The sequence below is a fragment of the Arachis ipaensis genome, chromosome B6 (assembly GCF_059453495.1).
Source record: "Arachis ipaensis isolate K30076 ecotype BB chromosome B6, ASM5945349v1, whole genome shotgun sequence".
Taxonomy (NCBI): domain Eukaryota; kingdom Viridiplantae; phylum Streptophyta; class Magnoliopsida; order Fabales; family Fabaceae; genus Arachis; species Arachis ipaensis.
This window is the reverse complement of record NC_142441.1, coordinates 151,867,986-151,887,631: the sequence shown is the minus strand read 5'-3', so window position 1 is coordinate 151,887,631 and position 19,646 is coordinate 151,867,986. Positions and strand designations below refer to the sequence as shown.

At 34.0% G+C, this 19,646-nt stretch overlaps 2 protein-coding genes across 2 annotated transcripts; both read right to left on the bottom strand.

The window, feature by feature from the left end:
• Nucleotides 1-943: 943 nt before the first annotated feature.
• On the bottom strand, nucleotides 944-1,768 carry LOC148563156 (uncharacterized). The gene has a single exon (XM_088491806.1). The coding sequence runs from the start codon at nucleotides 1,514-1,516 to the stop codon at nucleotides 1,109-1,111; it is 408 nt and encodes a 135-aa protein (XP_088347932.1). The 5' UTR covers nucleotides 1,517-1,768; the 3' UTR covers nucleotides 944-1,108.
• Nucleotides 1,769-2,204: 436 nt separating this feature from the next.
• LOC107605682 (uncharacterized) lies at nucleotides 2,205-6,461 on the bottom strand. Its single transcript, XM_016307643.3, has 7 exons — nucleotides 5,671-6,461; nucleotides 5,107-5,195; nucleotides 4,866-5,025; nucleotides 3,818-3,913; nucleotides 3,553-3,675; nucleotides 3,004-3,266; nucleotides 2,205-2,702 (listed from the first exon to the last, which is right to left on the bottom strand). Exons 1-7 carry the CDS (start codon nucleotides 5,807-5,809, stop codon nucleotides 2,592-2,594), a joined length of 981 nt encoding a protein of 326 aa, XP_016163129.1. The 5' UTR covers nucleotides 5,810-6,461; the 3' UTR covers nucleotides 2,205-2,591.
• Between the last annotated feature and the right edge of the window lie 13,185 nt (nucleotides 6,462-19,646).

Here is a 19,646-nt window from a genome sequence, read left to right as displayed (position 1 = left end):
ACATAAAAGGTGGATTCTATATACCCCTATGTATGAATAATTTGATTCATTGATAGGACTGTTACCCTTCCATGGCTCAACATGTTTTGCCAATGCCTAGTCCTCACTTTATGGTTTATGCTATCAAAGAGTTGGCACATTTCATAAATCACAGATCTTATACTTTATAAAAATATAAATTTGATTTATATTACTATTGATATGAAGATATATATATATTTTTTTTTCCTCTGTCGGCACTTGTTTAAGTAAACGAGTGAATAAACAACTCGATCAGATATTTAGTTAATAAGTAGTTTTTTAAATAATTTTTAGGTGCTTTTTGAGGTTTAAAATTTGTGTCGAATTTTAATAAAATTATCCAAACTAGAAAAAATCTATATTTTTTTTTTCTTTTGAATAGAGAAAAACCATTCATTATTTATATTTATCTTCTTTCTTAAAAATAGTTTTCCTTTTTTTTTTTTCTTTTTCTCATATAGTTGTCTGCTACCTAACATTAGTTATTCTCCAAAATTTGTTAGGATGATTAATAACAAAGAATAAAAATGAACAAGAAAAAGAATAAGAAGAACTACATTTCATTTATTCAAATGATGAAAACAAGATGAAATCCAAGGAGATTTGGCTAACCTTTATTTCCTAAGGCATAAATGTTTGTTCCCCCATTACTAAACATTATGATTGTAATGGGGTTGGATAATAGCTTAAATAAGTCTTATACTAATATCTAATCAGATGTGAAAATAATTTTTGCTTAGAATTGTAATGATTATAAAAGTTAGTTATATTTGTGTGTGTTTGAGTAGGCATGTTAGTTCTATTGAATGATCCCTTAGTTTGTCTAATTGTTTTACAATGTCATTTCTATTAGGTTTTTATCGATTTACTTTTGAAATTGCAAAGCTAAAAGTATTGGAGCATGAGCTTGATGATGTGAAAGAATGAGAACAAGATCTTTCATTAATCAAAGTAACTGTAATGAAGAAGCTAGATTTCAATGGTGCTGCTTGTTACTTTAAATTACACACAGGCATAATAACAAACACCTTAGCTTCAATTTCATGTAAGATTTCAAATTTACAACAATGATTGCTAGAGTCTCATGTCACTTTGAATTAGAATTAGATTTAGATTTAGATCTTTGATTCTGAATCTGCTGGGATGTGAGGGAGATCAAAGACTGAAGTTTTGTCACCGCCGCTGTCTTTTCCGGCGGGCACTTCGATAGTGACACCTTCAGAGATCCGAGCGCCTCTTCTATCTTACCTGCTGCCAAGGCTGCGCATCCGGCCTTATATGCCTCATCCGCCACGCGTTCGTCGTATCCGCCGCCGTCTGCGGCAGCGGAGGAGGAGGAGGCGGAGTCGAGGGTAGCGGTGGCGCGTGTGTATTCGAGGGTGGAGATTGCGGAGTCGATCTCCGCCATGAGAGCCTCCGGCGTGGCGGCAATGATCCTGACGCCATCGAAAACGCTCCAGCGAACCTTATTGGATTCTCCGAAACCCGAACCCATGACAAGTTCCTTCTTTTCTTTCTAATTCGTTTGCGAAATTGAAATCGGTGAATCGGTTGGAATTCCTATTCCAAAGTGATGAATGAGTTGTGTTCCATTTTCTGGATTATTACAATTTTGAAACTTTTGTCAAACCAAAAAAAGTGGGAAACGTGGTTGGTTAGGTTTACCTACTGGTTACTATGCTTTAGCTTCTTCTTTCCAGTTTTGGGAAGAATGGAACATTTTGTGAAAAAAAAAAAAAAACAAAAATAATTTTGGTACAAACTTGGATGGAATTATCTTAATATGAAGTTGACCATTGATAATCGTTAGATAATTTACTCAAATTCATTACGGTTTTTTACTATCAATTTTATTTTGCATTCTAAACCAATTATTAAGAGAGAGAGAAAGAGAGGAACGCAAGGAGATACTTTAACTTTGTTAGACACAATCGTCCAAGTATTTTGCATTCTTCAGACAATGTTAACTAGAAAAATACAACCAGCACCACAATTAGTTTACTCATTCCTTATTAATATTATCAATTTAAAAAAAAAAATACTTCAAAGTGCATTTATGAATTGGAGTTTGGTAGGGGAATAGATGAAATGAATGGAAAAGAGTGAGGAGTTAAAAAGCTTTCACTTTACAGTTTACACTTGAAGCCTTTCTTGGCCCCTTCAAATCAAAACTCAGACACAGATAAATGAATTGGACCATCAATATTACCAATTGCAGGAATTATATTTGAGTGGGATGAATATAAATCAAATCCCACAGATAAATGAATGATAATACCAGATACATTGATCACAACAAAAACAACTTCTTTCTCATCTATTTAACTCACATTGCCTCGGTGATTAGAACTCACTTTAACCAAAACCTTAGTCCTAAATCACCATTAGGGGAAAACCCTCTCTTCCCCTTCTCATTTTCTTTCTAACTGTAAAAATAGGGGGCAAAAATATGTTGATCAACACCATACTATGATCCTCAAAGCATGGCAAAGGCTTTCCTAAGCTAGCTTTTATGTGCCTGTAGCGCTGGACCCAGTTGATTTTGTCACATTTGGCATCAGCTATTTGGCTCATGCGCTAACAACTCCAGAGGCCCACGGAACAATCACGGGTGCAGACGGATGCGAATTTCGATACCATTCCGGATACCTATCCTTAAAGTTCAGCTTCGGTTTCTCAGCCTGGATTCAGAATATCATGAAGGTATAAATTAGTCAGCAGAGGAGAAAAACTACAGCAATAGATGGGAACTTTTAAGACCAGACCAGACATTGTTTCAAAGTTCAACAGCATGGTTATCAAATTCTCGAGTTAACTAGTAAACTTTCCTGGGTACAAGTTTAGGTCCTCAGATAAAGTTAACAAGTTTACAAGGTTTAGTTTCCCTAAGCTCCGCAAATTTAGGCAAACTCTGAGTTTGATTGCCATGTTCAAGAGCAATTTGTCAAATCCAGAAAATGTAAGTATCAAAGGCTAACTTACAAATTTCAGCCAGCATTCCTGATGTTTGTGCTGATAAATATCCGGAGAATGACACCCAAACTCTGATGGACAATAAACCCAAATGTTGCATTTCTTTTCGCCTTCTTTGGCGTTTTTAGCCTGGTCCAAGCAAGCTTGACAGCAATCGGCTGCACTATCTTGGGGGTGAGTAAGACCCCATCGAACTGCATCGCCACCATAATCTGTGTGAAGTTCCGCATTGCACACGGGTGGAAGGGGCCTACCTGGAAGAACTTCCTCATCTGTGGATTGTCACATGCAAAAATTTGTTTTAGCATAGAAAGAAAAGATACATGCATATTTCAAGATTCTGTGACACCTTGCATGTTAATTTGTTATTTGATCCCAGAGAAATCAAACGACAACTCAAATGATATTAAGTAAACCACAAATGGCAAATTTGTCCCTCACCATCCCATTACCAAACAGGTTCATTATTAAGAAAACAAAGGAACAACTTTATTTTGTTTTGTTAGAGAATATATTAGAGGTTGACTCAGAAAAATAGTCTAAAGAACATGATATTACCAAACTCCTCGGCACCATTTGGTTTGTCATCATGTTCCTCATTTGCTACTTGAACAGGTATCCAAAGGCCAATTTCTTCGGAAAGTGTATCCCAACCAGAATCCAAAGCTCTTGCTAGTATGCCTACGAAGTTCCAATAGATATTTTGTAAAGTACTAAAGTGTCAAAGATTTGTGTGAGCATTCATTACCAATGTGCAGAAGACAAGAACGTGTCTCATAAATGTAGGAAATGTCACAGAAAATCAATGCCCATACGGCCATACCTGCCTCTTCAAAATTGATGCTTGAGCTCGAAGTCCCTCTAACAAGGGCCAACTTAATCTCATGCAATCTTTCCTTGCGCCAGTTTTCTACTGCTTCTGTATTGGATGAGTTTATGTTAAAGATAATTTTGCAATAAAATATCATCCAAATACTACCAAATTAGCATTTATATAACCAAATAAAAATTTGTGTCAGAAAAAAGAATGACTTATTGCTCATATAAGAAGGGAGCTCAATTTCCCATTCTCAAGATAAATATCCCCAACACTTTCAGAAGCAACAAAGGAGGAAACTTTCTAACAAAAAAATTTTGGCAGTGTGACTGATATTTTATACATAGAAGTTGGATAAAAAGATTCACATACAAATAAATGAAGCCTTTTCTTGAGATGTAGAGCTGAATATATCTTTCAGATGAAGTTGTTGTGTCCTATCATAAACCCTCTCAACATTTATTAATCCATCACCAATCTAAAACTCCGGTATCAACTAAAACATGAAACTATTGAATAATTTCCCTCTAATAAATCAATCAGTGTGCATTTCAAATAGTCAATCTCAGGTACGTGCACATCCATGATCCATTGCTTATAACATGAAAGCATATTATTATCATTAAAAACTCTAAACTATCTCAAACTATATGTGGAAGTTTGTGGTAGCTCAATAATCCACTGTCTACTTTTACGTAGGCTTCCCTATATCACTATTCAATTTAATTTAGAATACTCCTCAATTATGTCAATCACTACATCAAGAATGGTAAACCATTTTTTCTGTAAACATTATAAGGATGATCACATGTTTCAAAAATTTGAAAGTTCTGAAAATAAGTCAATCAAGTAATAAAACAACTGTATCGATGTCACCAAAATAGTTGATAAACTAAACTTGATAATAAGCATAGCAGAACCATGCGCTTCCACTCCTACAGATGATATTATTAGCTCAACCATAATTTGTAGAATTTTACTAATACACAAAGTGCCTATCAATGTTTCATCATAGATGGAATTGTATATGCTAGCACAATTTAAAAGCACTCACGTCGTTCCTTATCAATGCCAAGGGAATCGGAACTGTTTGTTCTATTACTATTCAAGCTCCTTAGTCTCTGCAGGACCTCATCAACTATTTTCTGTTTCAAATGCTGAGGCAACTCAACTGCCACAGTTTCACTTGAAAACTCCCCTTCAAATTTCTTCACCTACTTGCAAAACAATTGAATTTAATTTAGCTTCTGAAAAAAATATTGCTGAAGCTAGATAGAATAGAAAACGGTTCTTACCCATTTTACTAACTCCACTGGTTTGTGCGCCTTGCGGATTCGCTCTGATTCTTCCATTTTCTGAATCTGATCTGGTTTATACAACACAGCTGAAAAAAAGGGGGCTTACAATACTGAAAAAAATAAAGTTCTGGTTTCTAACTACTCATTGCAATACCCTTGTTATTCATTTGGCTCAAATTTAACACAAACCATCAAGCAGTGACCTATATACTCCACAACTGAAAGCACAATAGAAACCAAAACAAATAAAAAAAAGGGGCTTCAAAAAATTGATATGGTCAGTCTAGAACTACTCATTGCTATACTATTTATGTCTTCTGGTTTAAAAAAGCAGTACCCTGCTCCATAGCTTAAAACAGTAGAAACCAAATCAAATAAAAAAAGATTTATAAAAAATAATCAATGTCTTTAGTCTAAACTACTCAAAGCAATACCCTTTCTGTTTTTGGTCCAAAAACTTACTAAAAAACACAATGCATACACTTTCCTATTGTTTCCTTTTTTGTTGTTAGTAGGGGAAACAAAAATAAGACATAGTGAGAGATTGAAAATTGACTTAACTGTTCCTTCCAACGCTACCGGAGTAGATATAGATAGAAGCATAGAGAGAGCGAAGACAGAAGAGTGCAACGGCAATGTTGAAGAAGCAAATAAAGAGGGTGATCTTCTTGTAAGAACAAACCCATTTCCCTCTTGCCATGTCACACCCTCTTCCACCTTCTTATTCTTCTTCTTTTCTTCCTTTTTAATCCTCATCTCACCATTGCCCACAACAAAAAGTTTCCAACTTTGCCAAAAAGGGAGAAATTTTGAACCTGGGTTTTGAAGATTTTTTCCTGGGCACCCCCCAAATAGATCCAAAGCTCAACGCTTGTGCCTTTGAAAATAAAAAATAAAATAAAAATCCCGAAAAGCGTTAACAAGTTACGTTCTTTCTGCTTCACAGTTTTGGATTTGCTTTGTGTGTTGGGTTTCAGTATTGAGTTTTGGAGGTGACACATGGAAGCTAGGTGGGGCTATTATATTCTGTGCTAACGTGCGCCTTGTTCTTCATTGTGGGTTGTGTAAGTTGGTGGGAATTAAGATGGATCGCCTAAATCCTAATAATTTCGGTGGTTTATAGCCATCATTGATGGTGGACCTCTCTCGGTCTTTGCTAAGATGCGCTTCTTTCTGATTAAGCCAGCTATGGCTTCTGTTGTTGTTCTTATCTGTTGATATTGCAGTGTTGCTGATAAATGCTAACGTGCACCGGTCTTTTTTTTTTTTTTGTTTCAGAAGGGAATCAAACTTTCCTTTTGCTTTTTCCATGGGTAAGACATGTTGTAATTAGTATGGAAACTTGCTTTTCTTTCTTTCACAGGGGGCAAAGTATGAACTTATTAGAGATGTAATTAATTTGATTCAAGTTGGATCAAATTATGATAAAAAGTATTAGTTTATCTTGAGAAAAGTTCTCTATGAACTAATACTCAAATTGACCCCTAAAATTTAATCTCGGATTCAATTTAGCTCTCAAAATTTTAATTGATTTTAATTGTACCTTGAAATTTTGACTCGCGCTTCAATTTGGCTCTTATATCGTTTTCTATCATCAAAGAACTGAATTGGCAATTTTAAATGACACCTAACAGTCTCAAAATGACGCTGTTTTACTGTTGGCGTTGACATGAGAAATGGGTTAAATGAAAGGAAAAGTCTAGGGGGCCAGCAGTTTTGTTGAATTTTGGCCAGCATGTAACCAGCAGATAAAGGTGAGTCATTGAATGAAATCTCACACCAATCTCACACTATCAGATCATCATTGATGGTTATTTGATGGCTACCAATCACAAAAGTTGCTGGCCCCCTAGCATTACTCTAAATGAAAATCTAAACATTAACCACTTCAAAAGTGAAACCCAATTGACCATTTCTCTTCCTTCTCTTCCTCTCGTAAACGTTCCATTAGAGAAGCACCATAGGTGTCGTAGTAATGGAGGTTTGAAACTTTTCTTACTTGTTTCGTCCCCATTGTGAAGATTAATTATTTGGGAGTCATCATCTCTTCAAAAACAGGTTAGTAACAAAATCGTTGCTCTCAACTTCCATGCTTTGTTTTTCATTTTGTTCACTTTACTTCATTTGTGAAACTTTGGGAGAATGTGGTTGATTATGGTTGTTGATGATGATAGAATTTTTGTATGTTATGGTTTAATTTTTTTGCATGTACGTGGTTGTGATCAACTGAATCGTTTAATTCTTTGTCCGTTTGAGCAGTCTTTGATTCTTCGTATTCCATTTTAAAATAACAATTTTACTCCGTCATATTTCATTTTAATTTAATTGTTGACTGAGTAATTTCTTGTAAAAATAAAGTATTTTCTGTGCTGAACATCGTCTACATCAATGACCACTATGAGTGTTTTATTATACATCTGAAATTAAGTGATAATCATGAACTGAACTACTTGATTTTCCTTAGACTTTGCCATTAGTACTATGGCTTGAGGGCTAAATTGAATCGGGGGTCAAATTTCAGGGGCCAATTTGAGTATTAACTCGCTCTGCATCCATGAAAAAATACATGGATGTTATCCAAGTCTTTTTGGCTATACGCGCCTCCTTCAATCTCCAAATCATTTGTGATTCACGCGCTACATATAACGTAAACTTTCTATGACTTTTGCTCAACGTAAACCTTTTGCTGCAACCCAAACCTCCTCCTCCTCCTCCTCCTCCTCCTCCTTCTTCTTTGCTTGCGTTATAGGCTTCGCCGTTCTCCTCTGCTCGCGTTTTCTTTCTTGTTCTTCTTCTTCTTCTTCTATACTCGCGTTCTTATTGACGTCAACCTAATTAGCTTCGTCGTTCTTCTTCTTCTTTGATCTGGAGTTCTGAATTGAAACAATGAATGAATCAAGTTCAAATCAGTTGAATGATGTTATTACGTTGAGATAACTAGGAAACGATTGCTACATGCTATCACAATAATCTTAAACACTGAACAAAGTAAAAGGATGCCACCGAACCGAACAACATTTATCTGGTGAATCAAAATTACAAAGGCAACCGAACCAAACAATGTTCATGTGGTGAATAAATGGTGATAAACTTTCAATTAACAAGAATAGTATTTCTCCTCCTCTTCCTTCTTCTTTCAAATTCGCGCACGTAGGTTCTTCTTTTGCGTCTTCTTCTTCGCGCATGCAGATTCTTCTTCTTCTTCTTCTTTCGTTATAATCATCACTAACAATACCAACATTTTGCTCGATTAAGTGGAGTTGCTCATTTTAATGAACTTGATTGTTAATGTGTTCAGTTGAGTTCAACTGCATGCAGAAATGTTTTTTTCTTACTAATTAAATGCTTATCACGTTTATTCAGCACATAACTGGTGTTCGGTTCAGTGGTGTTGACCATTTCGGTTCACCTGATTGTACTCAGTGAACGAAATATAATCCATTATATGAAATCAAATTCGAAACACCTTTGTCTACAATTTAGATATTATCAATTCAATTCAGATTCAGAAAACATGCGTCCATTCAATTCAATTTAATAATTGCATTCCATTCAATTCGATTGAAAAAATAATCCATTAGTAAAATGTTGGTGTTGTTGGTGATGACGATAACAAAAGAGGAGAAGAAGAATAAGAGAAGGAGGAGGAGGAGAAGCAGAAGGAGAATCTGTGTGCGCAAGAAGGAGGAGGAGGAGAAGGAGGTATACGTGAATTTGAAAGAAGAAGAAGATGACGTATGCATATATTTGAAAGAAGAAGAAGAAAAAGAAGAAGAAGAAGAAGCGCAGGAGAGAAGAAGAAGATAAAGCGCGTGTTTTCACTCGTCATTAATGTGTGTGACTCTATTTTCGCCGCCACCATTCTCTGCCCTGTCTTGCGTCGCCGCCGAACCCGTCAAACCGTGTCGCCGCCGTTCATCCTCATCATTGCCAGCTGTGTCGTCGTAGAGGAGAGATGCGCCGAGGAGAGAGGAAGACGCGAGCCACGCCGCGCCACCGTCGCTGAGCTCGTTGCCGTCCACCATCACCGTCGGGAGAAGACGCGCAAGGGAGGAGTAGGTCGCCCGGAGGAGGAGACCTACGTTGCCGTCGAGCTGCTGGAGGCCGCGCCGCCACGCTCCTGGCTGCCAGAGAGCATCACTAACGTCGCCGTTCCTCTCCCGCCGCTGTTGATGGGGAGTTGAGCCGTGTCTTCGTCGCCAGAGTCACTGTCGAGCTGCTGCTGTACGGTTCAGTTGTTCCTCAGTTACGGTAACCATATTCGTTCCAAAACCCTTGAAAATGAATACTCTGTTATGTTTGGTTAGAGACTCTTAGACTTTGGTAACTTAAGATTGAGTTCTGGTTGTTGCATGTCGCTTTTAGAGTTTCTGTTGTTGCTGCGAGAGTGATTTGGGGCTGTGGTTGCGGCTGCCGCTTATTGCGGGTTGAGAGAAAAGGGTTTCTTTGGCTGTGGGTTCAAGAATTGTTACAAATCGATATTAATGCGAAAAGTATAGTTTTATGATTTCGTAAGTCTTATGGACTGAATTGAGTTGCTCTGGATGATTGTAATTGTTTCTGGTGAAATTATTGACTGTTTGAAAATATTGATTATTTTGAGTTATTGATTTTGTTAAATTGGCGATTGCTGAATTGGTTTTTTTGAGATTTGAAAATGTTTTGTTATTGAAAATGAGTTGACTTTTGAAAAGATTTAATATTAAAATTTAGTTTAATTCTGGAAATGATTTGATTTTAGAAAAGATTTAATATTGGAATTGGTTTGGTTTGGAAGAGATTTAATATTAAAATTTGGTTTGATATTAAACCTAATTTAATATCTAAACTTGATTTAAAACAAATTTGAAAAGGATTTGATATTTTGAAACAGTTTTATTATTGAAAATAATTCGCTATTTGGAAATGATTGAGAAGAGTTTGAGGAATGTATGGATGGGATCCGAGAAGAGTCTGAATTTTAGAGGAGATATTGTCAAAATTTTTATAAAAATTGGAGACTTCGTTTGAAGTGATTATTTAAAAAGATATAGCTTTAAGGATTATATGTTTTGAGTTTGATTTATTTAGAAAATAATGAATTGATGATGATAATGACATTGATAAATAATGAATTAAAAGCATATGTGACTTGCAAAATTGAGACAAATTATTGATCCTCTGTATATAAGATGTGACCAGGTATTTTAACTATCCGGGAGTCCAGGTATCTCCATGGGCATGCATATATGTATGAATTTGAGATTGAGATTTTGTCTCTTCCATAGATATTGTTGATCTTCCATAGATATTGTTGAGCTTGGGGATGCGCGTATAGAGGGAATGCCTAATGGTTAGCTACCAGAACATGTCGGGTTGGTTATATAACCGACATATTAGCTCATTAGTCATAGGACAGACATATGCATTTGTATGTTTTGCTTGAGTGTACATTGTTTTGGTTTGCGTATTTGTTTAACTATGCTTATCTGCTATTTGCCCAACTTGCTGTATTTATATCCTATCTATATTTTTCTTGTTTGTATTGTATGTGTGTACAACTGAGAGATTCTTTTTGCTGTTGGTGGTGAAGCTGATGGTTGTTTTTCTGATGTGATGATTTGATTGTTGATTTGATTGAGTTGTTTGGGTTGGGGGCGTGATTGGTTTCTGATTGAGGTTTTAGTAAAGTATGAAAAATCAAGCTGATTCAGCATAGACTATGTTTGGAACAGGTTGATCATGCATACAATCTAGGAAACTGATTAAGATTTTCTTATATGAAAAATATGGTTTTGGATTTCTGGATAATTAAATATTGGTTTTTGAAAAGGTTTTTAGATGATTAGCTTCTGGTTTTTAAAAGATTCATAGGACGAACGATAATCACTGCCTTAAAATCAATTATTCTCTTTGTACGTATCTTCTTATAACAATTCTTAAACCCTCTACGAAAAACCCTTTCGAGGACGATGTTCTCACCCTCTACAACTTTATCTTTTTAGAAGGGATGATAAAGTTTGCGGAGTTTTTGTTAAGTTCTTATATATGCTGTTTTTGTTTGTACACATATGTTAATAGATTTTTCCTCGCCTTTATTATTATATTCTTGTAAGAGTGATATGAGTCATGACTATAATAACATGTATGTATATAATATGGGACACTCTACTGTACAGATTGGAGTGGTATAGAGAGAGAATATAATTCTTTTTATAGTTATTTTTTATTATTTTATTATTATTCAAAATGTAGGTCCTACCTTTATTCATCTCTCTTTTATTCTATTAAAGGAAAAATCTGTAAACTTACATCTTTACCATATAACTCACCATATAATATTTGTTTGTTTGAGTAAGAGGTTTGTATATATGTATATGTTTATTTGTTTTCAATTAAAAAGTATTTTCATTCTTAAAAAAAACAGAGATACGTTTTCGAATCAAAAGTTCTTATTTTATTATTAAATATATGAGGTCGTCGTAATATTTCTCGTTATCAGAGTGGCGTAATCGGAAGCGTGACATTTTGAAAGTAAGGGTGTTATAGAAAAAACATGAAAGTTGATGTATATATGTCTGATATTGTAATTAAGTCATCAAATAACTCTTTAAATGGTATTTCTGGAGATGGTGGTTTTGAATTATCTATTTATGACGGAGATATTGAAATACTTAATAATGAGTATAATTTACGATGAATAGGATCTTTTGTTTTGTTGAAAATATATTTATTATTGTTATTTTTTTTAATAGAATATTATGTGTTTGTTATTTATATGTATTTTGATCCTGTTGAATTTTGATATTTAAAATTATTTGTAAATTTTTAATAATAAATTATAAATAATTTATTGTATAAAATGATAAAATTTTAAATTTTATTTTATATTTAATTACACCCATTTATTGATCAATTTGATTTTTGCAATCTTAGAATTCAGTTTAATTTCATTGGTTTTTTTCAAGAAAGTAACCCATTCGATTTTCAAACCGAAACGGGCCATTTTTTAAGAATCCAAAGCTAAAAGCCTATAACGCGCTTGGTTTATTTTTTATTTATAAAAAAAAAACTAAGAAACTCTCAAGTCTCTCTTCACATCACCGCCACTGCAGCAGCAGCTTTACTCCTCATCACTCTCATCGCGTAGTTCTATTGTATTAGTAATTAGTTGATTTAGTTCCAGAGAAGGGAGGAAAATTGCAAAAATATAAGTTCTCTCATTTTTTAAAATTATTTTATCATTTTTATTAAAAAAAATAACTTTAAAATAATAAAAATTATTATATTATTTTTATTTTTGGTTCTGTAAAAAATATGCCCTGTTTTTTTAGAAATACGGTCTTTTTATTATTATTTTTACACAATATTTTATCTATTAGAAGTATTGTCTTTTACCATTATTTTCACACAACATTTCATTTGAATTATTTACTACATATATCCTATTCAAATATTTTTTTTATCATTTTTATCATTCTATTTTTATTATTAAATTTGTATTGAACATTATATATGGTATAAAATCTCAATTTTAATTTTATTTTTTTTACATATAATTTTATTTACATAGCTTGGTATTTTTTTATAGTTTCAGTAAATGGAGGAAGGAGAGAGTTCTAATAGTAGTAAAAATTAAAAAATAGAAACAAAATATACATGATACACATTTTATATTTATTTTTTATTTTTACCTACCATATCATACACAATAAAACACTAAACACTAACTACACAATAATTTTTTTGACATTATCATCAAAATTATTGTGAATTAGAATTTTATTACTATTCACCACATATAGAACCCCTTATTCACCTGTAACCATTTTAAGGTCATTCACTTATTTTGTAATATTTCTACTCTTTTACGTATCTCTTCGTGTATGAGATGTTTGTTTAATTTCTTTTTTTATGTTCTTCCTCAACACATTCATGAAAATGACAAGTTCAAAAGAAAATTTAAAAAGTTTGATTTTTTTTATATTCTTGTACGAAATTGTATAATTTTAAAATAAGTACTTTTATAACTAAAAATTTAAAAATAAAATAATTTATTTATAAATTGTTATTAATAAAAGTCTTTATATTTTAAATTTTTTTAAGAGAATTTATTTAAATTATTTATCCAAATTAGATCATAATAATTAGTATAAAATTTAAGTTTTAATTAAATTATTATTTAATTTATTAAAATTTTTATTTAATTATGACCCCACATACACTCAATACTCAAATGGTAAAATCCAAAAAATACTGCAGAAAAATCCCTAGGGCACAAATAGCTTCTCTTGGTTCGTTTCTCTCGTCCACTAACAAACTCTCTCTACCAACTCACTTTTCTCTACCTGAAGTCAAATAAGTAAAACAATTTTTTCTGGAAAGTTCTACTTTTCTTTCTCTCGAATCAAGAATGATCTCGAATCAAGAATGATCTCATCAAGAAGGATATGACACTGTACGCTGCACACCTTGCCCATACTGTACCAAGAATCGTGCAAAATGACAAAATATTGTAAACTCGGGCGCCATTTCTCCTGAATCTCATAAGTCAAAGAAGTTATGTGATTTTTGAACAGTAAATGGAAATGGAAGTATCCATACTTTGGTTTGGTGCGTCAAGCAGCGAAGACCACGGTTCCTATCTACATCTGAATGAAAGGGAAGCTTAAAGCACAGGAACAGTTGCACCTAATATGCCAAACAAAGGGAAGGGAAGACTGATGGGAAGAAGATTTAGTGTTGTATGCTTATAAGTTATTAAATTTTGAATGAAGTTATGGTGGACTATAATTTTGTAGATAATTTTCTAAATAAAGTTAGAAAAAAAAAAAAAACTCATCCTCTAGAAAGTTGTATTTTTTTAAGAAAAAAATGGCTAAATGCCCCATTGCGTTAAATTTACTTTTGAAGTTTTTTCTGCAACCTGCATTTTAAAATTTATGAAGATTTGATAAACTTCGATTGCGTGGTTTATTTTGTACTTATTTTGGGGGATTTTATCACATTTTCCCACATTTATTCAATGAAATAGCATGGTTTTGTAACTCTCCCTTGAATTGTGCTTAAATGTGAAAACATGCTTTTTAGGCCCTAAAATTGATGATTTTAATTCACTTTAATTCCATTCGATACCTTGATATGTTTTTTGAGTGATTTCAGATTCATAAGGCAAGTATTGGATGAAAGAAGTGAGAAGAAAAGCATGCAAGTGGGAGAACTCATGAAGAAATGAAGGAACCGTAAAGCTGTCAAGCCTGACCTCTTCGCACTCAAACGACCATAACTTGAGCTACAGAGGTCCAAATGAGGCGGTTCTAGTTGCGTTGGAAAGCTAATATCCGGGGCTTCAAAATGATATAAAATTTGCTATATGTTTCTTGACGCATAGGGGCGCGCACGTGCACTTTGCGGGCACGCGCCGATGCTGTCCGTGGCCCACTTTATTGAAATCGCCCCCAGCGATTTTGCACCTCATTTTGGGCCCAATCCAACCCATTTTTGATGCTATTGAACCCAAAGATTGAAGGGGGAATGAACCAAGTAGTCATAGTTTAGTTTTCACCATGTTTTAGGGGAGAATTCTAGAGAGAGAGGCTTTCCCTTCTCTCTAGATTTTAGGGTAGTTTAGGTTAAATTTTCTCAAATCCAATTTTCAATTCTTGTCTTAATTTAGTTTTCCTTCTTAATTTCTTGTATTACATCTTTGCTCTTCTAGTTTTACTTGTTCATTTCCCTTATTTTGTTACTTTTATGTTGATGAACCATTGTTGGATCTAATTTTCTTTTAATGTAATTTAATGTTTGATGTTTCTTTACAGATTTGAGTCATTGATTTACTTTTCTTGCAATTAATAGTTGGTAGATTTATATTTCTTGCACATTTTACTATGCTTTCCATGTATGCCTTCCAAGTGTTTAATAAAATGCTTGGAAGGATGTTAGAGTAGATTTTGAGCATTCTTGGCTTGGAAAGAGTGATTGGGTAATGTTGAGTCATGAAAACCCAACTTATGTTGGTGATCTAGAGTTGTTAGCTAGTATTGTTTCCATTGACGCTAACCTTTTGCTAATTAAATTAGTGAGTTGATTAGGACTTTTGGAATATTATTCCCATTGACGCTAATCTTTTGCTATTTTAATTAGTAAGTTGGTTAGGACTTTTGGATTGAGATTAGCTAGTCTCGTTAGACTTTCTCCCTATTTGTTGGAGTTGACGTAATGAGATAAATTCTTGTTTATATTTGTGATATGATTAATTAGTCTTGTTTGACATTCTCCCGATGTGTGAGTTAACTAAATAAGATGAATTAATCATGCATGACTAGGATAGAAAGCCTATGATCTCAATCCATTGCCATGAATGTCTCTCTTTATTACTTGCTTTCTTTAATTACTTGCTCAATTTACTTTTCTTGTCTTTTTATTTTCTTGCCCAATTATTAACCAAACCCCCCTTTACCCCTTTCATAGCCAATAATTGACCACTTCATTACAACTCTTTGTGAGACGACCCGGAGTCTAAATACTCCGGTTATTTTTCATTGGGGTTTGTTAATTGTGACAACCTTAGAAAACCCTAGGAAGCCTTAGAAAACCAAAGAAAACCCTAGAAAACCCTAAAAAACCCTGAAAACCCTAGAAAATCCTAGATAACCCTAGAAAGCCCTAGAATATCCTAGATAACCCTAGAAAACCTAGAAAACCTTAGAAAACCTAGAAAACCCTAGAAAATCCTTATAACCCTAACAAACCCTAGATAACCCTAGAAAATCCTAGATAACCCTAGAAAGCCCTAGAAATTCCTAATAACCCTAAAAAACCCTAAAGAACCCTAGATACCGCTAAAAAACCCAAGAAAACCTAGAAAATCCTAGAAAACCCTAGAAAATCCTAGATAACCCTAGATAATCCTAGAAAACCATAGATAACCCTAGATAACTCTAGAAAGTCGTAGAAAATCCTAAAAAACCCTAGATAACGCTAGAAAACCCTAGAAAACCCTAGATAACCCTAGATAACCCTAGAAAACCCTAGATAATCCTATAATACCCTAGATAACCCTAGAAAACCTTAGATAACCCTAGAAAATCCAAAATAATCCTAGAAAACCCTAGGAAACCTAAAAAATCCTAGAAAACCCTAGATAACCCTAGAAAGCCTTAGAAAACCCCAGATAACCCTAGAAAACCCTAAAAAACCTAAAAAACCCTTGAAAATCTTAGAAAACCCTAGATAACCCTAGAAAATCCTAGATAACCCCATAAAACCCTAGATAGCCCTAGAAAATCCTAAGCCCTAGGAATTCCTAAAAACCCTAGAAAACCCTAAAGAACCCTAGATAATCCTAAAAAATCCTAGAAAACCTAGAAAATCCTAGAAAACCCTAGATAACCCTAGAAAACCCTAGAAAACCTAGAAAACCCTTAAAAACTCTAGAAAATCCTAGATAACCCTAGAAAACCCTAGATAACCCTAGAAAACCATAGATAACCCTAGAAAATCCTAAATAATCCTAGAAAGCCCTAGGAAACCTAAAAAACCCCAGAAAACCCTAGATAACCCTAGAAAATCTTAGAAAACCCTAGATAACCCTAGAAAACCCTAAAAAACCTAAAAAACCCTTGAAAATCTTAGAAAACCTTAGATAACCCTAGAAAGCCCTAGAAAATCCTAGAAAACCCTAGATAATCCTAGAAAACCCTAGAAAACCTAGAAAATCCTTGAAAACTCTAGAAAATCCTAGATAACCCTGGAAAACCCTAGATAACCCTAGAAAACCATAGATAACCCTAGAAAATCCTAAATAATCCTGGAAAGCCCTAGGAAACCTAAAAAACCCCAGAAAACCCTAGATAACCCTAAAAATTCTTAGAAAATCCTAGATAATCCTAGAAAACCCTAAAAAACCTAAAAAACCCTTGAAAATCTTAGAAAACCCTAGATAACCCTAGAAAATCCTAGATAACCCTAGAAAACTCTAGATAACCCTAGAAAATTCTAATTAACCCTAGAAAGCCCTAGGGATTCCTAAAAACCCTCAAAAACCCTATATAACCCTAGATAGCCCTAGATAACCCTAGAAAAACCTAGAAAACCCTAGAAAACCCTAGAAAACCCTAAAGAACCCTAGATAACCCTAGAAAACATAGTAAAACCTAGATAACCTAGATAACCCTAGATAATCCTAGAACACCCTAGATAACCCTAGAAAATCCTAGAAAACGCTAGATAACCCTAGAAAACCCTAGAAAACGCTAGATAACCCTAGAAAACCCTAGATAACCCTAGAAAATCCAAGATAACCCTAAAAAATCCTAGAAAATCCTAAAAATCCTATAAAATATTAGACAACCCTAGAAAATCCTAGATAACCCTAGAAAACCCTAGATAACCCAAGATAACCCTAGAAAGTCCTAGTAAATTGTATAAAACCCTAGATAACCCTAGAAAACCCTAGAAAAAACCCTTGAAAACCCTAGAAAATTCTAGCAAACCCTAAAAAGACCTAGAAAACCATAGAAAACCCTAGATAACCATAGGAAATCCTAGAAAACCTAGAAAACCCTTGAAAACCCTAGATAACCCTAGAAAACCGTAGAAAATCTGAGATAACCATAGAAAACCAAAGAAAACCCTAGAAAGCCCTAGAAATTCTTAAAAACCCTAAAAAACCCTAGAAAATCCTAAAGAACCCTAGATAACCCTAGAAACCCCTAGAAAACTTAGAAAACCCTTGATATCCGTAGATAACCCTAGATAACCCTAGAAAACTCTAGATAATCCTAGATAACCCTAGAAAACCCTAGATAACCCTAGAAAATCCTAGATTACCCTAAAAAATCCTAGAAAACCCTAAAAATCTTATAAAACCTTAGACAACCCTAGAAATTCCTAGATGACCCTAGAAAATCCTAGATAACCCTAGATAACCCTAGAAAGCCCTAGAAAATCATAGAAAATCCTAGATAACCCTAGAAAACCCTAGAGAAAATCCTTGAAAACCCTAGAAAACCCTAGATAACCCTAGAAAATCCTAAATAACCCTAGAAAGTCCTAAAAAACCTAAAAAACCCTAGAAAATCCTAAATATCACTAGAAAACCCTAGAAAACCCTAGATAAAACTAGATAACCCTAGAAAATCCTAGATAACACTAGAAAACCTTAGATAATCTAGAAAACCCTAGATAACCCTATATAACCCTAGAAAACCCTAAATAACCCTAGAAAACCCTAAAAAATCCTAAAAAATCCTAGATAATCCTAGAAAACCCAAGATAACCCTAGAAAATCCTAATTAACCCTAGAAAGCCCTAGGAATTCCTAAAAACCCTAAAGAACCCTAGATAATCCTAGAAAACTCTAGAAAACCTAGAAAACCCTAGATAATCCTAGATAGACCTAGATAACCCTAGAAAAACCTAGATAACCCTAGATAACCCTAGAAAACTCTAGAAAACCCTAAAGAACCCCTAGATAACCCTAGAAAACCCTAAAAAATCTAGAAAAACCTAGATAACCCTAAATAACCCTAGAATACCCTAGATAACCCAAGAAAATCCTAGAAAACGCTAGATAACCCTAGAAAACACTAGAAAACCCTAAAAATCCTATAAAACCTTAGATAACCCTAGAAAACCCTAGATAACCCTAGAAAACTCTTGAAAACCCTAAAAAATCCTTTAAAACCTTAGATAACGCTAAAAAACCCTAGATAACCCTAGAAAAACCTAGATATCCCTAGAAAATTCTAGATAACACTAGAAAACTCTAGAAAATCCTAGATAGCCTTAGAGAACCCTAGAAAACCTAGAAAACTCTTGAAAACCTTAGAAAACCCTAGAAAACTCTAGAAAGCCCTAGAAAATCCTAGATAACCCTAGAAAATCCTAGAAAATCTAAAAAACCCTTGAAAACCGTAAAAAACCCTAGATAACCCTAGAAAACCCTAGATAATCTTAGAAAATCATAAATAATCCTAGAAAGCCCTAGAAAACAAAAAAAAACCTAGAAAACCCTAGATAAATCTTGAAAACCCTAGATAATTCTAGAAATCCCTAAAAAACCTAGAAAACCATTGAAAACCCTAGAAAATCCTAGATAACCCTAGAAAACCCTAGATAACCCTAGAAAATCCTAATTAACCTTAGAAAATCCTAGAAAACCCTAAAGAACCCTAGATAATTCTAGAAAATCCTAGAAAACCTAGAAAAGCCTAGATAACCCTAGATAACCCTAGATAACCCTAGAAAATTCTAAAAACCCTAGATAACCCTAGGAAACCTTAGAAAACCCTAAAAATCCAAGAAAACCCTAGATAATCCTAGAAAACCCTAGATAACCTTAGAAAATCCTAGATAACCCTAGAAAACCTTAGATAACCCTAGAAAATCCTAGATAACCCTAGAAAACCCTAGAAATTCCTATATACACTAGAAAACCCTAAAAAACACTAAAGAACCCAAGATAATCCTAGAAAACCCAAGAAAACCTAAAAAACCCTAAAAACCTTAGATAACTCTAGAAAACCCTAAAAATCCTAGATAACCCGATAAAC